The following is a 26,532-nucleotide window of genomic DNA, read 5'->3' as shown; positions in this document are numbered from 1 at the left end:
TTTTTTAATTTCTTCTTTGGGTTTCTTTGCTGATCTATTGGTTGTTCAATAACATGTTATTTAACATCCATGTGTTTGTGGGTTTTTTTCTTGTGTTTGATTTCTAGTTCCATACTGTTGTGGCCAGAAAAGGTACATCGTATGATTTTAATCTTAAATTTATGTGATTTGTTTTATGGCCTAACATGTGATCTATCCTGCGAATGTTCCATACACACTTGAAAAAAATGTGTATTCTGATATTTTTGGATGTAATATTCTGTATGTATCTGTTAAGTCCATCTTGTTTAATGTGTCATTCAAAGGCATGGTTTCCTTATTGATTTTCTACCTGATTTATGAATTCACTGATATAAGTAGAGTGTTAAATTCCTCTCTAATTGATTGTGTTACTGTCAGTTTCTCCCTTTATGTCTGTTAATATTTGTTTTGATTTAAAGGCTCAATATTGGGTGCATAGTTATTTATAGTTATTCTATGTTTTGTTGGACTATCATTAAGTAATATCCTTTTTTATTATCTCTTGTTACAGTCTTTGTTTTAAAGTCTATTGTCTGATATACGTATTGCTACTCTGGTCTGTTTTATGTTTCTTCCACTTGCATGGAATATCTTTTTTCCATCCTTTCATTTTCAATGTCTATATGTATCTTTAGGTCTAAAGTGAGTCTCTTATCGGCAGCATATAAGTAGTTTTTATTTTTTCCAGCCATATGGTGATTTAAAAATTTTAAATCTAATCATGCTATTACTTGCTCAAAATTCTACAGGATCAAGCTGAATTCCTTACTAAGCATCTCAGGCCCTTTGTAGAATAATGGAGCATAGGTTTTAACCTTTACTACTTGTACATTTGTACTCTTCATTTGAGTTGTTAATCTGTTAAAAATATTAAATTCTAATAAAAGGCTAGGTGCTCTAGCAATTGTTGCTGTCTTAGGCAATATTCTGTAGCCTACACATTGATCCCATAGGATTGCCCTTAATTCTCTGGATGTAGCTCACCTCTTCTATCTTGATACTTGTTCCAGTTTGTGGCTCAAACATCTCTGTCCCTCGTCTGGTTAATTCCTACCCATACTTCAAAATTATAATTGGGTACCATTTCCATGTCAAGCTTTCCCTGACACCACCTAAGTAGAATTAATCACTTCCTTCTCTCTTTTCTCACTGTACACTCCATAAATCTTGTGTCCCTTCTGATATTGCTCTGATATTGAAAAAGTTTGGTCCTTGGCTATTTCAGCAAGTATGTGGTTAGTTGTTGAGGACAGGTGTTCATCATCTCTGTATGTCTGTGTCAAGTCATTCACCTGCATGAGAACTAATCATCAAATCCTTGGTAAATAATCTCCAAATTATTAGGTAAAATAAAAATCAGGGATGAGAATATGTGCTAATAACTAGATTTGTTTTCTGAAATAAGAAATAACCACTTAGAAAATTCAGTCTTGGGACGCCTGGGTGTCTCAGTGGGTTAAGCCTCTGCCTTCGGCTCAGGTCATGGTCTCAGGGTCCTGGGATCGAGCCCCACATTGAGCTCTCTGCTCAGTAGGGAGCCTGCTTCCCCCTTCACCTCTGCCTGCCTCTCTGCCTACCTGTGATCTCTCTCTCTCCATCAAATAAATAAAATTAAAAATCTTTAAAAAAAAGAAAATTCAGTCTCAGTTGAAGAAAAAATTCACAGCAAGTATTTTATATACTTCCCCCCCCCCCAGGATAACTTAAAAGAATATGCCAACTGTGCAAACTTATATACAATGGTTTGTTTTTCTAATGCCCCTCAGCATAGTGACACATAATAACCACTAAAAAAACTGGTCTTTATTGTTACAATCATTCATAGATCAGGTATTTGTATTCATCTTGTTCACCCAAATACTTCTAAAATCTACACTGCATGATCAACTAAATTTGGCACTAGTTGTTGAATAGTAGTTGATATATCAGTAACAAACTTTTTTTTCTTTATAAATTTTAATTTAGATTTAATTAACATATAGTGTATTAGTTCCAGGGGTAGAGTTTAGTGATTCATCAGTTGCATATAATACCCTGTACTCATTACATCAAATGCCCTCCTTAAAACCCATCTCCCACTAACTTTTAAGACAAATTAAGACGGATCTGTCTCTTTACCAAATAACTTTTGGCCATAAATCATATTAATCATAGATACTAACTATATTAGAAGTCCTAGACCCTCAGCTATCAGAATAACAAAATACACTATAAATAAGTCAACAGTATTTTTACAGCTGAAAGTTTATAATTTCCACAAGTGTTTTCATTATAGACTTATAAATTTAGAGGACAGAGCTTATAGTTATAGTTATACATGATAATGGAACAAATTAAATTATTTATCCTGTATTTATCCTGATTTTGTTATGATTATAAAAGTCAAATAATATTTTATTATGCAGTAAAACTTTTTAGAAAACACCTTTTTAGTAAATCTTATCTAGAATTTAAAAATATTTAAAAAGTCTAACAAGCTTACTAGAAAAAAATGAAAAGCACTGTTTGTTCTAACAAAATTTATTATGCAGTAATTACAAAGGTTAAAGACTCTTCCATTTCAAATAAAAATAACTGTTATAATTACACACATAATATAGTAGACTGATTCCAATAAATATCACAGGAAATAGAGTATTTTCAAATTGGAAAGACAAATACTTTCTCATTCACAGTGTTTGACATAGGAAAGCCTGTACATGTAATGGTCTGTATAAGGTCATGCTTTTAGTAATTGTCCATACAGAACTAGCTGTTGCCAACACAATTCTTTCAGAATGTGAAGTACCGGGCAAACCACTCCTGGCGCTGGGGATCTGGAGAAGCCACCGGGGAAGCTTCATTCTGAGGAGGACTGAATTCATAAAAAAAGAGAGACATGTAACCCAGCATTAAGCTGTTTTTGCAAAACGAAGGGAAAAGCACAAAAAACATCACCGTAGATGACCACAATTGGTTCCCTGTGTTAGATGTGTTCTGTAGACCCCTCTACACTAGATTGGTTTCTCCACTCCATGAGAGCATGAGAGTGCATCAGCAGCTCAGATGAAGTCAGTTAAGGAGGAGCCACATCAAAACAATTACAAGAAGTTACAAAAAGACAAAAATCAGACAGCTGAAAAAAACTTTGAATAAAAAAATTCAGGAGGAACTATCAGAAATAAGAACAAGGTAACATTCCTCTTTTTCAGCACCTTTTTACTTAATTAAAATTTCAGAATCTGACACAAGCATTTGATTTTTTACAGATGTGCCCTCAAATATAACTAACTAAGCCATGGCATAGTATTTTTACTACATGTATAGTTATATTAAACTTTCATAATTCCATAAACAGTCTAGGGCGAAAGGAGTACCTTAAGAAGCCCATTTCCCCCTCCATCTTCAAAGTTATATCATTTATACTTAATTCTAACTAAAGATTCTTTGGGCTAGTTGAGAAAATAAAAGAATCCCTACCGTCTTTGGGGGAAATTACAAGGCACGCAACAATGTGTAATGGAAACTCCAGTGGTCAAGTTCCTTGAGCTCATGCACATGCATCTTACTGATACCTGAACATACCCATGCACAAGGGAAAATAAGCAACACAAAATATTTAGCAGGAGGCACATTCAAAAGTGTATGTGACTATTTTTATTCTTCCTACTTTTTTCTATTTAAAATAATTAGTCATCAACTATGTCATCACTTACCCTAGAAAAAGATTGTGTCTACCTGTAAGATTATTACTAGTGACACTGCTGAGACTTAGTAGGAATAAATTTAAAAAATTTAAAGCAGCACAGACTCAGTAACAGTAAGGCAAACATAAAACAACAATACTTTGACATTATTTAATGGATAAACAATTGGATTTCATTTAAATTCTCCTTGTTAATATATTTAATTAAGTCTGAGGTTAACTTCAAATTGGAATATCACTTGTAAAAAAAATTTTCTAAATTTATTTTTTGCTTATATCTATTGTTAAATTCCCAGAACTTACATATTTTTTTATTTTGGCAGTAAGCATATATATTTGTAAATAAGCCTGGTAAACAAGAAAGTGAAAAAAATATGTAAGAAAAACAAAAAAAAAATTTAAGTTCTGTAATAAAGATGGATTATTAGTGAAAAATTTGCTATAATATCAAAATGAAGCAGGTATCAATAAATATCAAAATTCTAAGCATACAAATTACATTAGCACCTCTTTCAGCATATAGAAAAATTGACAAGAAATTAGAAAAAAATCTTCAGAGCCAAAAAGGAGTTCTCTAGAGAAGTGATAAATGAATTTTAAAAATGTTTCACAGTGATATTTCTTTTCCTAGGCTGGTCTTAAAGTAGCAAATTTCTGCAATGTAAGAAGGTAAATTTTTCAAGTAAAAAAGAAAAGAAAAAAATCACTGGTGAGACGGGGCTCACCTCAAAAATGTCTTGGGCTCTTTAGGTGGCACTGGCTGTGGAAGTGGTTTGCTGCTGTTGAACTCAATATCGTGGACTGGAGAATTAGGAATGGGATCCAGGCGGTTAGGATGTCCATTGCCCACTCCACCAGATTCCAGAGCACTTAGATTGGGAACACTCACAAACCTGTTTGTTGGTGACTTATCATTCTTCTTCTTTTGCTGCATTAAAAATAATACATGTGAGGATAGTCCCTGCATAAGGACAAATGAGAAAATAGGAATAGTAGAAGATATAATTTGGCATGGGTAGATTTTGGAAACTTTATGTTAAATTGGATGTTAAAATGAACCAGTGTTACCCAAAGTGTGGTCTGGGGATCCTTGGAGGTGTTCTTTATCTACATGGAATCCTTAGGACAGACATGCTGCTGGGCCAGAAAGAATGAGAAAGAAACACAGAATGGTGTTCACGGGGAGGGGAAGAGATGGAAAGAATGTCAAAGGGAAAAGACTACTTAGAGGAAAGGGGAAAGGAGCAGGTCTTGCAGATACCATGTGGTTAAACAGATTTAGGCTAAAATTAGAAGAAGGTTGTAAAGTTAAACAGTTTTAAAAGGGAGGTTGGTGAACTTTAGCCTTCTGTCAAAGGGAGGCACTCCTTGCCTGGAAATAAAAAGGGAATGGAAAAATACTTGGAGAAGTAGTTTGAAACATACCCCACATTCCTACTTAAGACCTAAAGGCTGACTCAAGTAACTGGTTTCAAATTTGCTGCACCATCTTTTTGAAGAGAGAAAATTAAATCTGCATAAATAGGTCTCTTTTCCTAATTGGTGGTATCAATAATTGGATCATAATCTTTTAAAACTTGTGAAAGATGGTATTAAAAATGTCTTGCAAAAGTAAAATTTTACTGTGTACAGCAAGATAATGCTCATTGATTCTAGAGGTGTGAATAAAATAGACTTAATGGTTTGCAAGACATTTTTAATACCATCTTTTACAAGTTAAATTTGTGCTAACTAAATTTATGAAATATTTTTCTGCAAAATGATTCAAGTGTTTTTAAAAAAAAACAATAGCCTAATTGGCCTTTTTCCTTTATTTACAAAGTAATGATCTTACTATCTAGACATTGCCCTCTCTATCTATGTCATATTCTGTGAATCACAGTCTCTGACAAAAGGTCTACTTTGCGGGGGCGCCTGGGTGGCTCAGTGGGTTAAGCTGCTGCCTTCGGCTCAGGTCATGATCTCAGGGTCCTGGGATCGAGTCCCACATCGGGCTATCTGCTCAGCAGGGAGCCTGCTTCCTTCTCTCTCTCTCTCTGCCTGCCTCTCACTGTACTTGTAATTTCTCTCTGTCAAATAAATAAAAAATAAAATCTTTAAAAAAAAAAAAAAAAAAGGTCTACTTTGCATAACTGAAAAAACAAGGGAAGAATAGTGTCTTCTACAATCACAATTATTAAAGCTGAAGTCTCTCAGAATTGAACAGATGTATCTTTTGCATTTTCTTGTTCTAGTCACTAGAGGTTATAAATAAACTTACTGTAAGTTTCTATTTGAAGGAAACAAAAGTCTTGTTGGTAAAGTTCTACAGGAATGGTTTTATAGCTAAAAATTTTACTCCAAAAAATATATTAGAAACATTTTCATTTTATTGGGGCATGTGGGTGGCTCAGTTGTTAAGTATCTGCCTTTGGCTTTGGTCATGAGGGTCCCAGAATGTAGGGTCCCAGGGTCCCCGGATCCAGCCCTGCACCTGGCTCCCTGCTTGGCGGGAAGCCTTCTTCTCCCTCTCCCACTCCCTCTGCTTGTGTTCTCTCTTTTGCTGTCAAATAAATCTTTAAAAAAAAGAAAATATTTCCATCTTATTATTTGTTTCATCAAGTCTTGTAATCTTGCTTTGTAATTTAAAACATATTTCACCCTAAAATATGAACTTAAAAACTAACTATATTAATTCGTTCACCAATTATGAGAGCCTTCCATGTGCCAGGTAGTATTTTAAGCTCTGTAGAATCAGCTATAGGCATCCCTACTTTAGTCGTTCCGTTTCATAAAACATTTAAGTCATTCTATGTTAAAGGCTTACTTAAAAATTTGGAGCAGTTTAATTTGTGAAGGGAAGATGTTCTTAACAGAGAAGTTTTTATGAGCACTGAAAGTAAAAATTTCTGGCTAAGGACGCAATAGAAATTAGGCATAAGGGGCAAATTAAATCTGAATCCCAAAATAGCTTTAGCACTAGTACTTTATTTCTACTACTGATTTCAGCCAAAAGATATGTAATCCCTGGGGCACCTGGGTGGCTCAGAGGGTTAAAGCCTCTGCCTTTGGCTCAGGTCATAATCCCAGGGTCCTGGGATCAAGCCCCGCATCGGGCTCTCTCCTTGGTAGGGAGCCTGCTTCCTCCTCTCTCTCTCTGCCTGCCTCTCTGCCTACTTGTGATTTCTCTCTGTCAAATACATAAATAAAATCTTAAAAAAAAAAAAAAAGATATGTAATCCCTATAAAGCCAATATACATAATTAATTCATTATTTGCTTTATTCAGTTATTTGTGGCCACTTACAGAAAATGTGATGAAATTTGCAACTGAATACCTACCATACCATAGGAAGCTATGGTACAAAGATGTGTAAGACTTAGCCATGTCCATTTTACTTGCCTATAATGCTCTTCTATCTGTCCTGAGAGAGTAACAAAGTCTCAGACCATTTTCAATTTTAAGTGTCAAGAAATGTACTAAGACAGAGAAGTAAAGCACTTCTCCAAAGACTGGTAGACAAGGCTCATTAACATGGAAGGCCTAAGGCCTTAAGTTAGGGAGTGCTGTTAGGTATACAGGGCTAGAGTACCTTTCAGGACCCCATAGAGAATAGTGAACACCAAGAAAATGATGTTAGTTTTCTTTGGAGATGTGAAAAACCAAATGACAGAAACCAAGGTTTTACAATAATGTCTTAAGGAGTATGAATTCTCAACAAAAAATATTAATCTCATTCTGTGAAAATGTATACATAAAATTCATAGATTTTAATCCTAAATACTAAATTTAAGATTTGGAAGGTTTATCCTATACTGCTCTGAATATTAAAAATTTTAAACAAGTTTTAAACTACATCCCTGTTTCATAGTGTTTATAGCACATACCTTAGTCAATGGATTAATAACACCAACAGTAGGGCTTGAGTTAAACACTTTGTTGAAGTTAGTTTCTCGATTGACTAATTCCAGCTGATAAAACTTATTATCCTCCTAAGCAAAAGAATTATAAACACCACTTAGACATTTTCTATTGAAAATTTAACACTGTTTAAATGCCATTTCATTCAGAATTTACTATAAAACCTGAGTGAGGATTTATATACCTCATTCATCAAAGATTTCTAGACTTGACTGCTAGTGACTTAATGACAGCTGGTGGGAAGGTTTTCAAAACTTTTCAAAACCATATGCTTTGGGGTTCTTCTCTACCCATTAATAACTTTTTTCCCCAGGTGGATCTAAATATTTTGGCCCTATTCTCTGTTCCAAAGGGCTGACTATGCAGTTTGAGCAGCTTAACTTACATTCATGGAGTTGTGTATATGGTTTCGTTGTTTCTATAAAGGTGACACTGATTATCATTATTCTTCAGTACTGGAATACATTTGATCTTGTCTAATCTCCTCTCTGAGACCTCAGTGTTGACTTTTGAACAACAACGGTTTGATCTGCGTGGGTCCACCTACATGCTGATTTTCTTTTTTTGGATGAATGAAGTACTATAAATGTTATTTTTGTCTAATGGTTTTTTTAATAACATTCTTCTCTCCAGCTTACTTTACTGTCAGAATATGGTATATAATACATATAATATAGAAAATAGGTGTTAATTGACTTTGTTTTCAGTAAGGCTTCCGGTCAACAATAGTTTATTAGTAATCCAGTTTTCGGGCAGTTAAGTTATATGTGGATTTTCAACTATGCAGGGAGTTGGTGCCCCATAACCCCTGCACTGTTCAAGGGTTGACTGTACTACAGCACTGACCAGAGAAAAAGTGACCAACATACAGTTAAATCCTCTGCCTTTTACTTCACCACCAACATGTGTCAACTGAACAGACTGTAAGAAGTAAACACATGAGTGTGAAATGCACGATTATGCTCTAGTAGAACCAGATACTTCAGCCCCTTCTTAGTTACCACTGTCATTTGCACCACCTCAGCCCATGTGCTTCAGAGTCTGCAGAATTGGTGTGTAGTAGGAAGAGTGTAGAACAATCCTTACCTGGATTTCTAATCTGTCAGTGGCAGATTAGAAACGTAGTGGTAGCTACGTTGCTTTGTGTTTGCTTTATTCTTTGAAGTCTAATGCCTATCCTGTTGTGAGGATAAAATACAACTCTATCTTTAACATCTGTTCACTAAGAACTGGAAAAGCTATTTCTAGCATAGATGAAATAAATTACATTTAATCCCTGTGCTAACTTCATGTGTGGAATAGAAGGTAATCAGAGGAATCTATGAGGACTGTGCTCATGTTCACAATGCCTGGAAAATCCTGCCAATGTCTGCTCCTGGGTTCCATAAGGAACCCCAATTGATAACTGGCTGCTTTTAGCAGGAACTTAATAGTCCCAGCCAACAGGATGAGTTTCCTAAATGCCAAAAAAGAGAAAGTTAAAGAAAAGACTTCAGAAATAAATGCTTCTAGGCTCTCTTTGCATGCTAACATCCATAGTTTTTAGTTGAAGAGATCAATGAACCAGTAGAGTGATTAACATTCTATGTTTAGTTTTACCCTGAAAAAAAAAAAATTTTTTTTAGTGACTATAAAAATTATTTTAAGTATTGATCAGGATATATAATTTTAGAAAACTCTAAAATGTTTTATGAGTTATTAAGACATTTGCATATTTCTTATTCTTCCATCCAAGTATTAACCAGGCCCTACCCTGCTTAGCTTCCGAGGTCAGATGCATTCAGGGTGGTATGGCCATAGACTGTATTTCTCATTCTTGAAGAATAATGAAGTCAGTTTATTTATTGTTAAAACTGTATTTCCTTCCCTAATGGACTGCTCAGAGACCCTAACACCTCATTGGACCAAGATTCTCAAGAGAGGGGCGCTGGGTGGCTCAGTCGTTAAGCGTCTGCTTTTGGCTCAGGTCATGATCCCAGGACCCTGGGATTGAGCCCCACAGCCCCAGCAGAGAGCCTGCTTCTCTCTCACCCACTCTTCTTACTTGTGTTCCCTCTTTGTGTGTCTCTGTCAAATAAATAAATAAAATCTTAAAAAAAAAAAAAAAAAAAAAAGACTCTCAAGAGAGAGTCTGTATCTTCTCTTAGTTAGAACCCTAAGAAAAATGGATCCCTTTCCTCATGGAGTATCTCCTTGGATCAAGGTAAAATAATACGACTAACTGGAAGTACACAGTGCAGGCTAATGTGTGCATGTGTTCCTTCCTATCTAATTCTAATTCTACATGAACAATACACACCTTCAATAACATATTAACTGTATGTTGCCAAGGCAAAATCCTCTTACCTAATACCAAATTTAAAATTACTTTATGTTTCTTATCCTTATTCATGAACATTTTTAATAAACTTTTAATCACAATGCACATATCTTATACTTTCAATTTTCATTTAGCATTACTTAATACTTAGCCAATAGACTGTTGATTGGCAAACATGGTAACTAACATGGTTACATCCCTCCCACCCCCAAATCTTACAATTAGTTTCTTTATGACTTGGTCTCTTTCTGTAAGCATGGCTTTTAATTCTGTAATCATCTGTATATCTTCTGGTTTTGATTCTCTCATTAGATATTTTTCTTCCATTTCTTCTAGTCTGAAAACAAGAAACCTTTTAGTTCATTGACAGGATGCAGACACATTCTTCTGTAATATCTACATTATTCAAATTAGTCCAATTGAACACATACAAAATTTAAAAGCAAACTTTTCTCCTTAAAATTTTTCAACATAATAACATGATTGTCTCAAATAGCTGTAGTATTATTAAAGGCTCTAAGGGGGTAGATGATGTTATTAAAGACTTTACAGATTACTTTCAGAAGAATTTCACCGATTGTAAGTCATTCAACAGTATGTCAGAATGAGGTGAGGTAAGCTCTGTAGAAGAAATGATATACTGAATAATACTAAGCTCTAAACATAGGTATGATGCTGGAATTGTGGTTTCACCATCAGGAGAACTTACCAAAAATACACTCCTGTGTGATGACATAAGGCTTGGTAACATAGAAGAGAGACAAGAAAAGATACAGAGAAAAGGGAAACAGGACACATACACGACATCATTCTTTCCTGGTTTACGGGAAACACAATTAAAAAATTCTGTATGATCAGCTAATACATAAACACTGTAAAAAAGATTAATCAGATAAGATAATTATTTTCTAGGCTGCTTCTGCCCAGAATGAGATAAGAAGGCAATAGGCCTGAATGCCACTGAAGACTCTAGAATAACGAAGGTTCCAAAAAAAAAAAAAAAGACTCTGGAATAGAGGCCACCTTTTATAAGCAGAGGCACCACAGGCCCTGCAGAGTCTAAAAATATCCATATCAGAAAGGGCAGAATGAAGAGAATGCAAATGGAAACTGCTGGCTCAACTAGGGGTTTGGGTGGGGGGAGCAGAAAATTTAAATAATGACAGCAATTTAAAAATTTACTGTTTTCAAAGTAAAAGGACAGAATGTAAGCTCAATAAAAATTATGGTGAATGAAGATACACAGAGAAATGTATTCAACACACACTGAGTAACTTCTAGACAATCTATCATCTATCAGTGATCTACTCCCACTTCCCAATTCTAGAGGGGTCCAAGAATCTCTGTATTTTAAGAATTTTAGTAAAAAACTCCACTAACTCGGCCCAACCTAAAGTTCTAATCTCTTGGGTTCAGGAAGATTTGTGGGTAAAGGGAGGTGTGGGGTTAGGAAGTCAATGTCTCAGGATCAGAGATGACTTTGTCAATTCAGTTTGAGGTTAGTTTCACTATCTTTTATTCTTTTGTGATAATGCAGGCTGAGTGAAAAATCTGCTTCACTGGCTCACACAGAGGGACCTTGCATTTTATCATGATATGGCATTTTACGGGCAAAATTTTAAGAAGCCTGAGAAACAATGATCTGGTCAAGGAAGAAGGCATTGGGTTTATACCAGAGTCGCCACAAGATGTCACTGTGGTACTTTATTGTTAAAAGCAAAAGAAGCTTTTTGAACTGCATCCTACAGCTGAACAAAAATACTTGGCAGTAAGTAAATAGTTGCTAAAAAGCTCAACTTAATGCCTTATTTAAACCTATTATTAAACAAAATGAAAAATAAAACTATTATTTCTATTCTTTTGTTCTAGTACAATGAGAGGTTAAAGTAAAGGGAGTCTAAAACAGTCACTTAAAATCCCCAAACCACCTTTTTTGCTCTGGTGTATGTTCTACATACATTCTGCATACATATGTTCTACATACACCTCAATTCTAGTGTATGTTTTCATTTACCTACAAAATTGTTATCAGTTAAATATCACCAAAAAAAAAAAAAAAAACTTTAAAAAGATACCTTGATATTAAAAGGGAAAAAATAATTGATTACATTGAAGAAAAAATTCATATAAACACAAATGGGAAAGCATTAAAGGAGAGAACAAGTAATATGATCTAGATTTAAATTGCAAATATACTTCCAGAATTGCTAAGTCTTTCAAAATTCTAATAGAACACCTGGCATTACTCTGATCCATTTCAAGTCAAAGCCTGGTCCCTTTCTTCAGCTGCCCCAAGCAGCTCTCTAGGCCTGCCTGGTTTCCCAAAGACTAGGTGTTAACAGCTGGTGCTACAGGAATGATCTTACTTTGTTCTTCTTTAATCTTTCTGGTCACAAGAAGGAAGAGTCTTAGTCTGGTTCTGTATCTTAAATGGCTTTCACAACATATGCGTATCACCTTATTTCACAGGGCTCAGGCTGGCTTGCAGCAGCGATAACTAGCTAGAATCTAATAATATTGGTTTTTTGTCACATAATTTACATATTTTTAATTATTGCCTAGCTTCTGTTTAGAAAATGGATACAATTTTTCAGTAGTGATAATGGTTTTACTGCAGAAATAATCAAATCTTCCTGCTAAATTTTTAAGTTACAATGAATCAATTAAAAATATGAAAACTGTATCAAAGATAGTCAGAAATGACCAAATTCTGAAAGATTAAAGCCTGGAAAACACTGTTTTGAGGGAAACATACAAGTTAGTCTTTTACTCAAAATATAGATTTCCATTAAAAGAAATACAGAGAGAAAAAAACAAGTAAAACATATATAAATCTAATTAGGTCATTGTTGGATTCTCCCCTGGCATGCATGCCCTGATTTTTTTTTTTTTTCTCCAACAATATATAGGTCAATGTCTAGGGTTTGTGAACAACAGAACCAAAAATATGAATACCTAAAAAAGTTGTATGAAATGCATAAAAATGTTTTCAAAGTGGCAGTTCTCCCATGCTTTTTTAAAAAAATAATTGACAAAGTCAGTAAACTGAGATTCTAGGCCAAACAACAGTATTGGCACAGAGGTATTTTAGAATCTTAATTGTATAAGGATAAACTCTATTATATCATCCTCTCTGGAATTTAAGAAAAGAAATATATAACGGAAGAAATTTAATGTTGCACCTTTAGTTCCCCATAATTTATGGGCATGGACTCTGATGCATGACAATAGAAATACTTTTTCCTTACATCACAAAGTTTATGAACACACCAGAATGGTAATTTAAAAATCAAACAACAACAAAGAACAATAAGGTATTATGGATAAAAGAACTCAAACAACTTTTAAAGAGTAAGTCATTTGGGCATGGTAGAGTGTTACTTTTCTTTTTTTTTTTTTTTTTTTTTTTTTTTTAAGATTTTATTTATTTATTTGTCAAAGAGAGCGAGAGAGAGCGAGTACAGGCAGACAGAGTGGAAGGCAGAGTCAGAGGGAGAAGCAGGCCCCCTGCGGAGCAAGGAGCCCGATGCGGGACTCGATCCCAGGACGCTGGGATCATGACCTGAGCCGAAGGCAGCTGCTCAACCAACTGAGCCACCCAGGTGTCCCGAGTGTTACTTTTCAATTAGGGATTCCTGATCTATGTAATAGCCCTGTACAGAAAATTTGATGTTTCCCCCAAGAAGAAACTATCTTTTGTTCCAGTACAGTGAGAAAAGTAAGCTTAGACAAACAATAATTATCTCTGAACCCCGTTTTCTGCATAAAAAAGATCGAATATGATTCCAAGTTCTTTATATGTTTAGATTTAGCTTAAAGTTCTTTAAAACCGTTCATTCTTTCATTTGTTTCTAAAACAAAAACTGCGACATACTAGACACAAGGTTTTTACTATAGTATCACTCAAAAATGAAACTATTTCTATGAATATCCAAAAATCTAAGACTTTAGTACCCAGCATTAGAAAAGAGTTTTTTAAGTAATCATTCCATAAGAGCTACAGCACTCATTACCATTTCTACAATGTTTAGATGATACTTTCTGGTGTTTAAATTTCTAGTCCCCTCTTCCCTGATGTCCAAACAGGATTTGGGGTGGGAACAGAAGCAAGAAGCTTCCAGGTGCCCCAGAGGCCCCTCCACTCCAGGATTCAGCCCGACCCATGTTCGTTTCTCCAGTCCTTCCACTACCACCCACTTCCACAAATCCACAGGATTTCTCCAATTTCAAAGATTTAAAGTCAGCCTGCAGTTGGTTAGGAACTTCGGTAAGATGCCCTTAGTCCTTTGCAATAGGCTGAGAACATTCAAGTCTGGTCCCCCAGCTTCTTAAGCTGGGATGCACTCTCCTTGCTCACCACCTCTGATCTAAGCTATTCAGCAGATTCAAGCAGGCTTCATTTAGGAATATGAAACAGAAATATCCAGTTGTATAAAACTGTGCTTTCCAGTATGGTAGCCAGTAGGCCATTTGTGGCTATTTACAGTTGAATTAAAATTAAATGAAAAATTCAGTTCCTTGGTTGTACTAACCACAATTCAAATGCTTACCTGCCATTGTGTGTGGCTAATAACAATTATACTGGACAGAGCAAATATAGGACATTTTCATTACCACAGAAAATCTACTGGACAGCACTGGTCCAAATATATTGGTATGTATGTTTGGCTTCAACTAAAAGAATAAATACCTAAGCTAAAGACTAATTAATTATATGATAGTGGTAGTTTTCTGTTGAAAAAAGAAATACAGTCGGTTAGCATGGACCTAATCTAACCTAGCATAAAACAAATGGTAGATCTAGAAAAACAGATAAAATATTTGACTCATGAGTAATACTAGTTATTTGATCATTAAAAAAATCACAATATAAAAAAGTAATTTGTTATCTACTGAAAATTCATAATGTGTAAAACCACATAAATCAGAATAAAGTAGAAACAAACCTTTAATCTTTGTAAATTAACATTCCTAAGGAGACAGGACACATGGACAGACAGAGGGTGTTCTTTTTGTGAGCATGTTTTTTCAGACTGTGAAGAGGGGGATGCCAGGACTTCAGCCTCCGTCCAATGAGGCCAAGAGAAGGGAAAGTAAACAGTAGGGTTTATTCTAACTAATTTTTGCAAAATGCCCAAGATTATGAGCACTTACTGTGGCTCAAAAGTATTTAAAAATTACCTCCCAAACACTAAAGAATCACTTTGACTGAGAAAATGATCTCATGAGTTTCTTCAACATTTCAAGTGTTACATCACGAAGTAGTACATGCTATAGGAAATCCTCAAAAAAATTCATTCAGGAAACATTAGCATGCCTATTAATGTGAAAATTCTGTGTGTATCCAGGAGAGGGTGTCTCACTTTAGGAGCTACTGAAGTAAACGCTAACCACTTGGGGCTGGGGGAGCAAGGAGAGGGGAGCAAGGTAGGGGGTGTCTGTTTTTTGTTTCAGCTTAAGTGTGGGTGTGGGTATATATACTACATATATGTAACACTATTTATCATGAGGCTTAATTAGTTAAATGGGTAAAATGTGAGAAGATGAGTTGGAGATTGGGGGGAAGGTAATCAGGTAGTAATGACACAGATTATTCTAGATTGTAAACACAGAATCAGAAGGAAACTGAGGTTGGTGTGGCTGACATGTGAGGATAAGGCACAGTGACACTAGGAGTTTTAAGTTTTACTTGGAGACTAAGGTTAATGGGATTAGTCACTATTTTGACTTTACTGAAGTATGTGGAGATATCTATATATTTTTATGCAGCTTTTTTAACTGGTTAGAAGAAGAGAGACTAAAGGTGAATAAATCATTTGCAGCAACAGCTTAGAATAGACTAATTCTGAGATCATTTAAGTTGAACTAGAGTTCAGGCCTCAGAGATGGGAGTGAATGCTATTTGTACAGTGGCTGTTAACAGTTTATAAGTATGTAGGAAAGAGAGGGGCTGTTAAATACTTCTTTAAAACATTAAGCAATAATTAGAAATCTTGGTTTTAACAATATTGGAGTTATTATATATGAGTAACTATTTCTGATATTTTATTTTCATTAATTTTTAAAATCAAAATTAAATGCTTATTTGTAGGAACTCCAACAATATCTATACAGAGCATAAAAAATAAAAAAGGAAGATTTTGCTCTTCCCCACCTCTAATACGGTGTAATCTACTCCCTAGAGGGAAGTACTATCATTAAATTTTGTATTTGTTTTTTAAGCTCTTTTGATTATTTGTATATAAAACATGTATTATTAGTGCATGTATGGGATCATAATATTCCTATTGGCCACAATATGCTCTTTTTCCTTAACATTATACAATGGACATCTCTAGAGTTTTCAGCATAGCATGACAGCTCATGATTCAGACAAGCTTTAGGCAAGGATTGTCCTAGTGGAACTGCAGCCATGGCAGCTGAGAGCCACTCAACTGCCTTATCCTCATTAATGAAAATATCACATTACAATTACCATCTGTAATACAGCACTTAAGTTTTCTTTTTAAAGTATCAATTAGATTTAAAAGAGTAGCTAATCTGAGGTTAGACACAGTCTCCTCAAGTTATATCCCACATATGAATTTTCTTTAATACAATATGACTTACGACACTTGCAAAGCTGCATTTATTTCCTTGAGTAGCTCGTTAGTCTTATTAAAATCTGCCCGCATGATATTTTTCTCTCTGAGATGGTCTGCTGTCATGACATCCAGCTCTTTTTCAAGTCTCTTGTTTAAATCTTGTTCATGCAACCTGTTTAATTTATTTTTAGTTAAGAATATGTTATTCTGAGGTCAAGCTTTCAAAACTTTCTATACTCTACCAAATTTGAAATGGTTTTAGGTATAATATATAGAAAACTAATGGAAACAGCCTAAAGTAAGTTACTTACTTTGCTCTAATCTTCTAGCTTGTTAAAGTTGTCTCCTTTAATGCTTTTTAAATTCTATTTTATAAAGAGTTTAGTTAATAATACAATTTCCAAAGTTACTGAATGCATCCACATTGTTCAAAATACAAACACTTCATCTATGTTCTAAATTATAGCAGTCAAGAAAAAAAGTAAGAAATGGTCTTCAATATCTGCTAGAAGACAGTTTAGTCATAAAAATAGGCTTGTATTTCTAACTACTATACAACAGTCTTTTGGATTACGCTGTATATTGCTTCTATTGTAATTAATGGCATACCTCATCTGTTGGTTAGATTCACTTCGTATTCTGAGAATTTCTTTCCCCTTAAATTCCAGTTCTTTGGTTAGGGCACTTATGTTTTCATGAAGGTGCTGCACCTCCTTATCCAAGTCTGAGATGTGATGCTCTCTGTGCCTTAATTCCTCTTGTAGATCTGTTATTCTACACATATGTTCCTTACTCTGCAAGGTAAAAATAATTTTTTTTTTTAAGTCACCTCTATGAGGATTAAGAGTCACATGCTCTACTGACAGAGCAAGCCAGAAGCCCTACAAATAATTCTTAAAAGTTTCCTAATATTTGCTTTCTGCATTTATCTAAGGGAAAGAAAATGACAAATGTAATGACACTGCTTTAAAACCAAACTGCTAAAATAAAACCTAAGACCTCCTCTCTTCCCATCTGTAAGAAGTGTTTATACGGATACAGTTTATATGGATAATATCAGGGTGACAAGAGACCCAAAAGACCATAAAAGCACATCTCCCACACACTTTACAGATGAGGAAACGAATACCCAAGAGATATCTGTTCAAGGATGATTTATATGAACAACAGCTGAGAACAGAATGCAGGGCCCCTACACACTCACCAAGTTATATGGGCTTACAATAAAATTCTGGCACCATTATCCCTTCATTTAAAAAGGCCCTGCATCACGGAGGCTAGGCCAAAACACACACACACACACACACACATATCCTATGGCTCAGGAAGCAGACTTTCTGCTTAGTGTTGATGTAGCAGTTGCCTTGTCTGAAAGATAAGCTCCCTTCCATTTTCCTAGAAGTTACCATTTTCTACAATGTCTATCTATACATTGTCAATTCCAGTGTTGGCCTAGTTAGGAGAAAATAAAATTTCCCTCCATGGTTATAAAGTGACTCATTTAAAACTTCATAGCAGCGAAGAGAAAATTTGAGCTGATCATTTAACATAGCTAAAGACTAACAAAGTCAAAGTTTTAAGTCTAACAAATGAGGGCCTTCATTGCTCTATGCCTAGAAATCCATCCATCCATCCAGACATTTAAGATCATAAACTCTCTAACTGAAGGAAGTACACTTGGCCAAAGAGTAAAGTTTAAAAAGCATAAGTAGTACCTGTGTTACAGTGATATGGAAATATCAGTTATCTTTTTTCTTGAGCACCTGCTACCTCTATAGTTATGCTATCCAGTATGACTACTTAAATTCAAATTTAAATTATTTAAAAATTAAACAAAACCAGACATATAAGTCACACTAGACATACGGCCATGTGGCCAGTGACTGCCACAGTGGATAGAACAGATATAGAACAGGTCTATCATCTTGGAAAGTTCTATATATAGTGCTGTTTCATAGTGTTCTGTCTTCACTCTTCATATTATTTATATTTTGTCTGCTTTCTTAAAATGCAAGTAAAACTCAAAATATTCAATTAAAAATTCATAAAATAAAATGAATTTTATGACCAATATGCTAAAGTCAAGTTACCGATTTCCCTTTAAAAATAAGACTCTTCAATATAGATGATAAATAATAACTAGTGAAAATACTAGTTATTACAAAATAATTTACAGAAAACTGTCAACATTCACATCTATTCACATTTAAGGAATCATCACATAACAGAATGTCCTCCTTTACCTGTCTTCTGCTGATGTCTATGCTTCGCTCTAATTCCATTTTAGCAGCTGCCAATTCTTGATGATGACTATGCCGTAACAAATCAATTGCAGCTGCATGCTGATGGTTTAATTCTGAGCGCAAAGAGGCTGGAATACAAGGGGAATAAAAACTGTCCATGTATTTTAGAAATATTATTGATACTTCACATAAAAATTGTAAAAGTCACAGAATATTATTTTTTAAAATTAGGACACTTGTATATGCCCATTTAGATATCCTAGACTATCACAGAATATCATGAATTTAAAGGTCATCTAGTTTTGATAAGGATAAGAAAATTTTCCAACTGCTCAAAAGGATCAAGGTGTTTCATATAGGCTTTTGATTTGCCAGTAAGGTGTGAAAGGAGACAAAATGTTTGGTTTTGTTTTGTTTTTTAACTTTTCTCATTCACTATTGGAATACTAACATTTTAGAACTGAACAGTACCATAACATATGTTCATTTAGGAAGCACCTTCCCACCCAGGTAAGAATTCTTCCATATAGTTCTGAAAGATGTTAAAAACTGGCATGTGAATGCTTTGATTTGTAAGTCATGAGTTTGATTTGAATTTGAGATTATTTGATACAATCCACACTTATTGAATGCCACGTATTACATGAAGGGAGAACAAAATATGGCCCTGTTCTAATAACTGCACGGGTTAGAGGGAAAGGCATCATGCCAGAGAATTAAGTGGAACAGCAGAGACGAATATTAGCTATAATGAAAGCACAGTGGTAGAAGAATCCAGATGTCCTAGGAGAAAGAAATTGGGAATGCTATCACAAAGGAACTATCACAATAACTCACTCTAAATCACTTGAGCAAGGGTTCTCCCAAGTGGAGAAAGAGAAAAGCATTAATGAGGAGGGGATAACATATGCAAAAGCAGAAAACCAAATCTATGAGGTAAACTGTAAAAAGATTGGAATGCTGGGTGCCCACAGAGCACGTGGTCAGAGTAGAAAGAAAATGGAGCCAAGTCTGAGAGAGTTTTAGCACAAAATGCTGTTGACTTTATGTTTGAGTTTATGGTTCTCAATCTGGGATATATGTGGCAGTACATCTGAGGGAATTTTAGAGTATACATGATCGTCTTCTGAAACATGATTTGTACTTGAAGATTTTGAGGAAAGCCATTACTTTCACGTTAATACAAAAGAGATATGAATAAAAGGCAAATTGTACATTTTAAAGCTAAAACATGAGACAACTTCAAAAAAAATGCTGTGCTTGGAGCTAGTCATGTTAGGCTCTTCCTGAGGCCTCCATGTAGGTTCAGTCTCCCTGGTGTTAAGGGCTACTTCTGTGAAAAAACTTGACAGGCACTGAGGTAGGACACGGGAGTTACTGAAAGATTTAAAGTTGGGAAGTTCCATGGTGAGATTTGAGTCTTAACAAAGATTAGCCAGATGGGAGTCTGGAGGGTGAATTGCAGGAAAAAGATCAATGAAAAGGTTATGGTAATTACCCAGGTGAAAAATGATATGACCATGAACTGCGTATGACAAAAGGACTCAAGAAGAGAACAGATATAGGGAATATCTAAGGGAAGGAACTAACAGGGTGTGGAAGCAAAAGAAAAGAAGTTAAACGCATCTTCTACCTTCCTGGCTTGGGCAACTGGTAAACAGTAATACTCTAAATTAAAATGGGAGCTATAGGATTTGGACCTGAGGGAGATGGTGAGCTAATATTTAAAAATGTAAAATTAGAATATCTAACTTCCTAATGTGCAGTAAGAAGCAGAAATCTAATTCACAAGGAAAGCAGTTTGGTCTTAAATAGATATTTGGAGTTACTAGCAAAACAGATGGTACTTAAAAGCCATAGTTGTGAATCCAAACAACCAGGAAAATACTGAAAACCAAAAAACGGAGCAGAGCCCTGGGAACTAAATCCTGGGAAACAGCAGTATTTAACAGATGCATGGGAAACAGGACTAGCACATGAGATTAAAGAGCAGGGAACGGAAAAGTGGGAGTGCAGTGGAATTTTGAAGTTAAATGGTGACCTCAGGGAGGGTAATTTCAACGGATTAATGGGGGCAAACTTAGACCTGATAGATCCTGACAAAGGACTAAGTATCCAGAATACATGAAGAACTCTCAAAACTCAACAGTTTTTACAAACAATCCAATTAGAAAAGATATAAAGATGGCAAATAAACACATGAAAACATGTTCAACATCATTAGCCATTAGAGAAATGCAGAGTAAAATATACAACACAGTGACATCAAATGTTGGTGAAGATGTGGAAGAAAACTGTCACTCATTCACTGCTGGTGAAGATGTAAAATGGTACAGCCATTCTGGAAAATAGTTGGGCAGTTTCTTAAAAAAAAAAAAAAAAAAAAAAAGCTAAGCCTACATCATCATATGACCCAGCTCCACTCCTGGCATTTATCCCAGAGAAATGAAAATTTACACTTACACAAAACTGGAAACACCAGATGTCCTTCAATGGGTGAAGGACAGCAACTGTCCTTCAGCAATAAAAAGGGACAAACTGCTGCTACATACAACTACCTGGACCAATCTCTAGGGAATTATGCTGAGTGAAAAAAAGCGATCTCCAAAAGGTTATATGCTATTACATTTATAACATTTTTAAAATGACAAAATTACAGAAATGGACAACAGATTAATGGTTACCGGGAATAATGGTGGGGAGGAAAGGGAAGTAGATATTGCTATAAATGGACAACAGGGATCAACACGGTAATGGAAGTATTCTATGCCTTGATAATGTCAGTGTCAATATTCTGGTAGAGATAAGAACTATAGTTTTTGGGAAAATGGATAAAGGGCGCAGAGTATCTCTTTGTATTATCTCTTACAAGCTGATATGAATCTATGACTATCTCAAAGTAAACTTTAATTTAAAAAAATCATAAAAAGTCCTTTTGCAGTAGAGAGGCATTGAAATCAAGTTTCAGTGGACTAAACAATGGTGCTAACACTGGGCCTGTTTTACTTCTCACACTGCTGTGGAAAGTCTATGCTTCCTGTGGACGAGAATTTTATAGATTGCCTCTACCTTTGACTATAAGCTGCTTCTTTATAAAGATAGAGCTGCAGTTCATTTTTTAATTCTTCTTTGCTCAGCAGTTTCTGTAGCATGTAAAAAGATATCTCACAAATGTCTGATAAATAGTCTCAATATGATTTTCACCCTAGCTATCACAGTGGCTTGTAAAGGAGGAAAAGGAGAGAGCTCTGATGACTTGGCCTAGGGCTCCCAGCAACAGTAGAGACAATGAACTGGGTCAAATGGCTTTGCTTTTGGGGCCCAAGGTATCCACAACACTTTGTCTTTTTTATTCCCAATTCCTATTGGAAAGAGTACACCACTGAAATGTGACAACATACAATAAAAACTCTTAAGAGAATTAGGGGGAAAAAAAAACAAACAAAAGGAAAATGAGATAGTAGGATTAAAAAGTTCTTGAACAACACCAAAACAATTCTTTAAATACATATGCAGTTTTCCTTCAAATCTCAACTGATCTCCTTATAAAAAGGGCAGTGATTTGATTACTTCAAAGATTAAAATCCCATTAAAGAAATATCTGAAAAATACCTACATAAAAAGTCAGACCTGAACATAAATTTTCTTCTAAAAACAAAATCCTGGAGTGGAGAATACCATATGACCATCAAGTCTAAGGACATGTGGCTCCATGCCTATTTACTCCTTTCAGTCACTAGGGAATGGAAAGTTTGAATGTCCTGACTCCGTTTAGTCCCTTAGGGTAGGTAGAAGCACCAGTGAGTGTTGTTTACACAGCCAGAGTACGGGAAAGTTGAGGGGACCTCCCCTCATTGTTTCTGTTCTAACCATTCTACTCCTCCACACTCACCTCTTCATCTGGTAACTTCAAATATACAAAACACTTTGTATATACAAAATACATATTCATTTTGGTGTTTCAAAAATTTTTTAAAAAGCTGTGATTTCATACTGAGTTTTAAAGGAGAACATGCAAATAAATATGACAAAATTATAATCCTTTCAAAATACCAAGCATAGCCTTTCCTTCATCTTCTAATTCAAACCGAAGAGTCTGAAGTTCCTGTTCCATTTCTATCCGGAAGCCCTCCATTGACTCTCTGTGTGCATCTTTTAATGACTGAAGCTCTGCAGAATGTTTTTGTTGTAAATGATTTTCAAGAGCCTAAAACAGGAGAAACATACTCAAATTATTCAGGAAGGAAATGCAAACAAAATAAAAAATTACTAAAACTCAGTTATTAAAAAAATTTTTTTTAAATTAACATATAATGTTTTATTTGTTTCAGGGGTACAGGTCTGTGAATCATCAGTATTACACAATTCACAGCACTCACCACACTACATATCTTCCCCAATGTTCATAACCTAGCCACCCTATCCTTCCCCCCACCTCAGCAACCCTCAGATTAAAACTCAGTTATTAAGAAAAGGTATTCGTAATTCATTTTCAGGAAAATTAGATAAAAGAAAATGGCCTTTAGAAAATAAATCAGTAGGGTCACTTCAGTAGAACAAGCCTTATGAAATCAGTTTAATTCAATAGAGCATGTCTGAATTGGGATATGGGTGGGCCCTTTACCTAAGGTCCTTTTCAAATAAAGTCACTGTCTGAAGTTACCTGAAGGGGGGTAAGCCACCTAAATTAATGCATAATTTCTCTGTGTGCACAAAGTTAGGAAAAAGAGAGGAGAGGGGCATTAATAAGAAAAGATCTTTTGATCAGAAAGAGATGGCGATGGCTTTTACAACTGCAACCTTATCAAACATTTTGTAGCACCTTTCTATAGGCATTTGCAAACAGAAGCGAAGGTGTGAAAGTAGGTAACTGGAAAAGTAAACAAACCTCTCATGTGATTAGTTCTATAAGACTGAACAGAGAAAACATACCGCATGTCACTGAGACTAAAAGAAGGTATGTGGTCACAGGAAAAAACAGAACTCAGGGTACTTCAAGTTTAGAGACTAAACTAAGCCAGGAAGGGTTTTTCTTAGCATAATCAGCAACATGATGGGTTTCTGAGAAAGACAGGGTTATATTTCTTTAACCATTACTCTATAAAACTCTATAAAATACTGTTTTATAAATTAATATTTGGCTACTAATGCTCACTGTTTCTAAAGTGTTTTATTTCTGAAAAATAAAAGCATAGGTTTCTTCAAATACAGCAATATAAAGGGCTTTTAGTTTAGATGTTAGCTTAGCAACCTAATAACAATAAAATTGCAGGTTCTGATTTCTTTTGAAACAGGATTCAGATTTCACAGAGTCTGAATATATAAAATTAAAGTACTGACACAAGAGCTTATGTGTTCTAATTCACAAATGATATCAATGAATAGGTTATTTACCATTGAGGGCTTATTGTGTGTTTATGGGCCATACTGAAAAACAGTTGACATAAAATACTAGGCTCAGCTATACAACATAGTGATTCAACACTGATGAACACTAGGAAATAATCACCACAGTAAATCTAGTTACCATTCGTCACCATTCAAAGTTATTACAATATTATTGACTACATCCCCATATCTTGTCTTATAACTAGAAGTTTGTACCTCTCAATTCCTGTCACCTTTTTTGCCCATCCCCCCCGTCTCCTCCCCTCTGGCAACCACCAGCTTGTTCTCTGTATTCATAAGTCTGTTTAGATTTTGTTTGTTCATTCGTTTTGCTTTTTAAATTTTCTACATATAAGTGAAATAATGCAGTATTTGCCTTTCTCTAACTTATTTCACTTAATAGCCCATAGGTCGATCCATGTTGTCACAAATGGCAGATTTCACTTCTTTTTAATGGCTGAGTAATATTCCATCACTCAGATTCCACAGCTTCATTATCCATTCATCTATCGATAGACACTTAGGCTGCTTCCATATCTTGGTTATTTTAAATAATGCTGCCATAAATGTAGGGCTCCATGTATTCCTTTGAATTAGTTTTTGTATTCTTTGGGTAAATACTCAATAGTGCAACTGCTAGATCATAGAGTAGTTCTATTTTTAACTTCTTGAGGAAACTCCATACTGTTTTCCATAGTGGCCGCACTAGTTTGCATGCCTACCACCAGTGCAAGAGGCTTTTCTCCACATCCTTGCCAATGCCTATTGTTTCCTGTGTCACTGATTTTAGCCATTCTGATAGGTGTTAGGGGATATCTCATTCTAGTTTTGGTTTGCATTTCCCTAGTGATAAATGATGTTGAACATCTTTCCATGGGTATGTTGGATATCTGTGTGTCATCTCTGGAGAAATGCCTGTGCATGTTTCCTGCCCATTTTTAATTGGATTATTTGTTTTTTTGGGTGTTGATTTATATGTTTTTTATATATTTTGAATATTAACCTTATATCAAGATATGTCATTTGCAGATATCTTCTCCTATTCAGTATTTCCTTCATTGTGCAGAAGCTTCCTTTTTTGATGTAGACTCAAAAGTTTATTTTTGAGTTTATTTTTGCTTTTATTCCTTGCCTAAAAGGAACCTATCTAGAAAAAAGTTGCTATGGCCAATTTGAGAGAAATTACTGCTTGTGCTCTCTTTTAGGATTTTTATGGTTTCAGGTCTCACATTTAGGTCTTTAATTCACTTTGAATTTATTTTTTTGTATGGTGTAAGGAAGTGGTCTAGTTTTCCCAACATCACCTGTTGCGGAGACACTTTCCCATTGGATATTCTTTCCTGCTTTCTCAAAGATTTATTGACCATATAACTGTGGATTTATTTCTGGATTTTCTATTCTGTTCCATTCATCTGTGTGTCTTTTTTGTACTAATAGTGAAATGTTCTGATCACCACAGCTTTGTAATGTAACTTGAAGTGTGGAATTGTGATGCCTCCAGCTTTGCTTTTCTTTTTTAAGAATGCTTTGGCTATTCAGGGTCTTTTGTGGTTCCAGCCAAATTTTAAGATTGTTTTTTCTAGCTCTGTGAAAAATGCTGTTCGTATTTTGATAGGGATTGCATGAAAATCTGTTCTTCCAACCCATGAGCATGGAATGTTTTTCCATTTCTTTGTGTCATCTTTAATTCTTTCCTCAGTGTTTTAACGTTTTCAGAGTACAGGTCTTTCACCTCTTTGATCTGGTTTATTTCTAGGTATCTTATTATTTTTGGTGCAATTTTAAATGGGATTGTTTTCTTAATTCACTTTCTGCTGTTTTGTGATTAGTGTATGGAAATGCAACAGATTTCTGCACATTAATTTTGTATCCCGTGATTTCACTGAATTCATTTATCGGTTTTAGCAGTTTTTTGGTGGAGTCATTCAGGTTTTCTCTATATAGTGTCATATACATCATATCATATCATCTGCAAATAGTGAAAGTTTTACTTCTTTCTTCCCAATTTGTATGTTTTTTATTTCTTTTTGTTGTCAGACTGCTGTGGCTAGGACTTCCAGGACTATGCTGAATAAAAGTGGTGAGAGTGTATATCTTTGTCTTATTCCAGACCTTAGGGGAAAGGCTCTGTTTTTCCCCATTTTGGATGATATTAGCTGTGAGTTTTTCCATGTACAGCCTTTATTATGTTGAGGTAGGTCTCCTATAACTTTGTTGAAGATTTTAATTGTGAATCAGTGTTACACTTTGTCAAATGCTTTTCCAGCATCTACTGAATTGATCATATGCTTCTTATCTTTTCTTATTGACATGATGAGTTTTCTGTATAAAATATCATGTCATCTGCAAATTGTGATAGTTTTACTTTTTCTTTATCAATGTGGATGCCAT

The 26,532-nt window shown here is 35.0% G+C and overlaps 1 protein-coding gene across 7 annotated transcripts in view; it reads right to left on the bottom strand.

The window, feature by feature from the left end:
* Positions 1–2,525: 2,525 nt before the first annotated feature.
* Positions 2,526–26,532, bottom strand: part of FAM184A (family with sequence similarity 184 member A) — a 116,879-nt gene continuing 92,872 nt past the window's right edge. For 2 of the 7 annotated variants that reach the window (XM_059177711.1, XM_059177712.1), the window contains 8 exons: positions 22,807–22,960; positions 18,754–18,881; positions 17,120–17,304; positions 16,536–16,682; positions 10,146–10,263; positions 7,573–7,677; positions 4,432–4,634; positions 2,526–2,875 (listed from right to left, as the gene is read on the bottom strand). In XM_059177711.1, coding sequence (XP_059033694.1) covers positions 2,794–2,875; positions 4,432–4,634; positions 7,573–7,677; positions 10,146–10,263; positions 16,536–16,682; positions 17,120–17,304; positions 18,754–18,881; positions 22,807–22,960 — 1,122 coding nt within the window. In that variant the 3' untranslated portion in view covers positions 2,526–2,793. Of the gene's footprint in view, positions 2,876–3,480; positions 3,576–4,431; positions 4,635–7,572; positions 7,678–10,145; positions 10,264–16,535; positions 16,683–17,119; positions 17,305–18,753; positions 18,882–22,806; positions 22,961–26,532 lie in introns of all 7 variants that reach the window. The other 5 variants (XM_059177713.1, XM_059177715.1, XR_009354670.1 and 2 more) reach the window with 4 other exon arrangements.

The sequence above is a fragment of the Mustela lutreola genome, chromosome 6 (assembly GCF_030435805.1).
Source record: "Mustela lutreola isolate mMusLut2 chromosome 6, mMusLut2.pri, whole genome shotgun sequence".
NCBI lineage: Eukaryota > Metazoa > Chordata > Mammalia > Carnivora > Mustelidae > Mustela > Mustela lutreola.
Note: the sequence above shows the minus strand (reverse complement) of the source record. Positions and strands in the feature narration are given on the sequence as shown.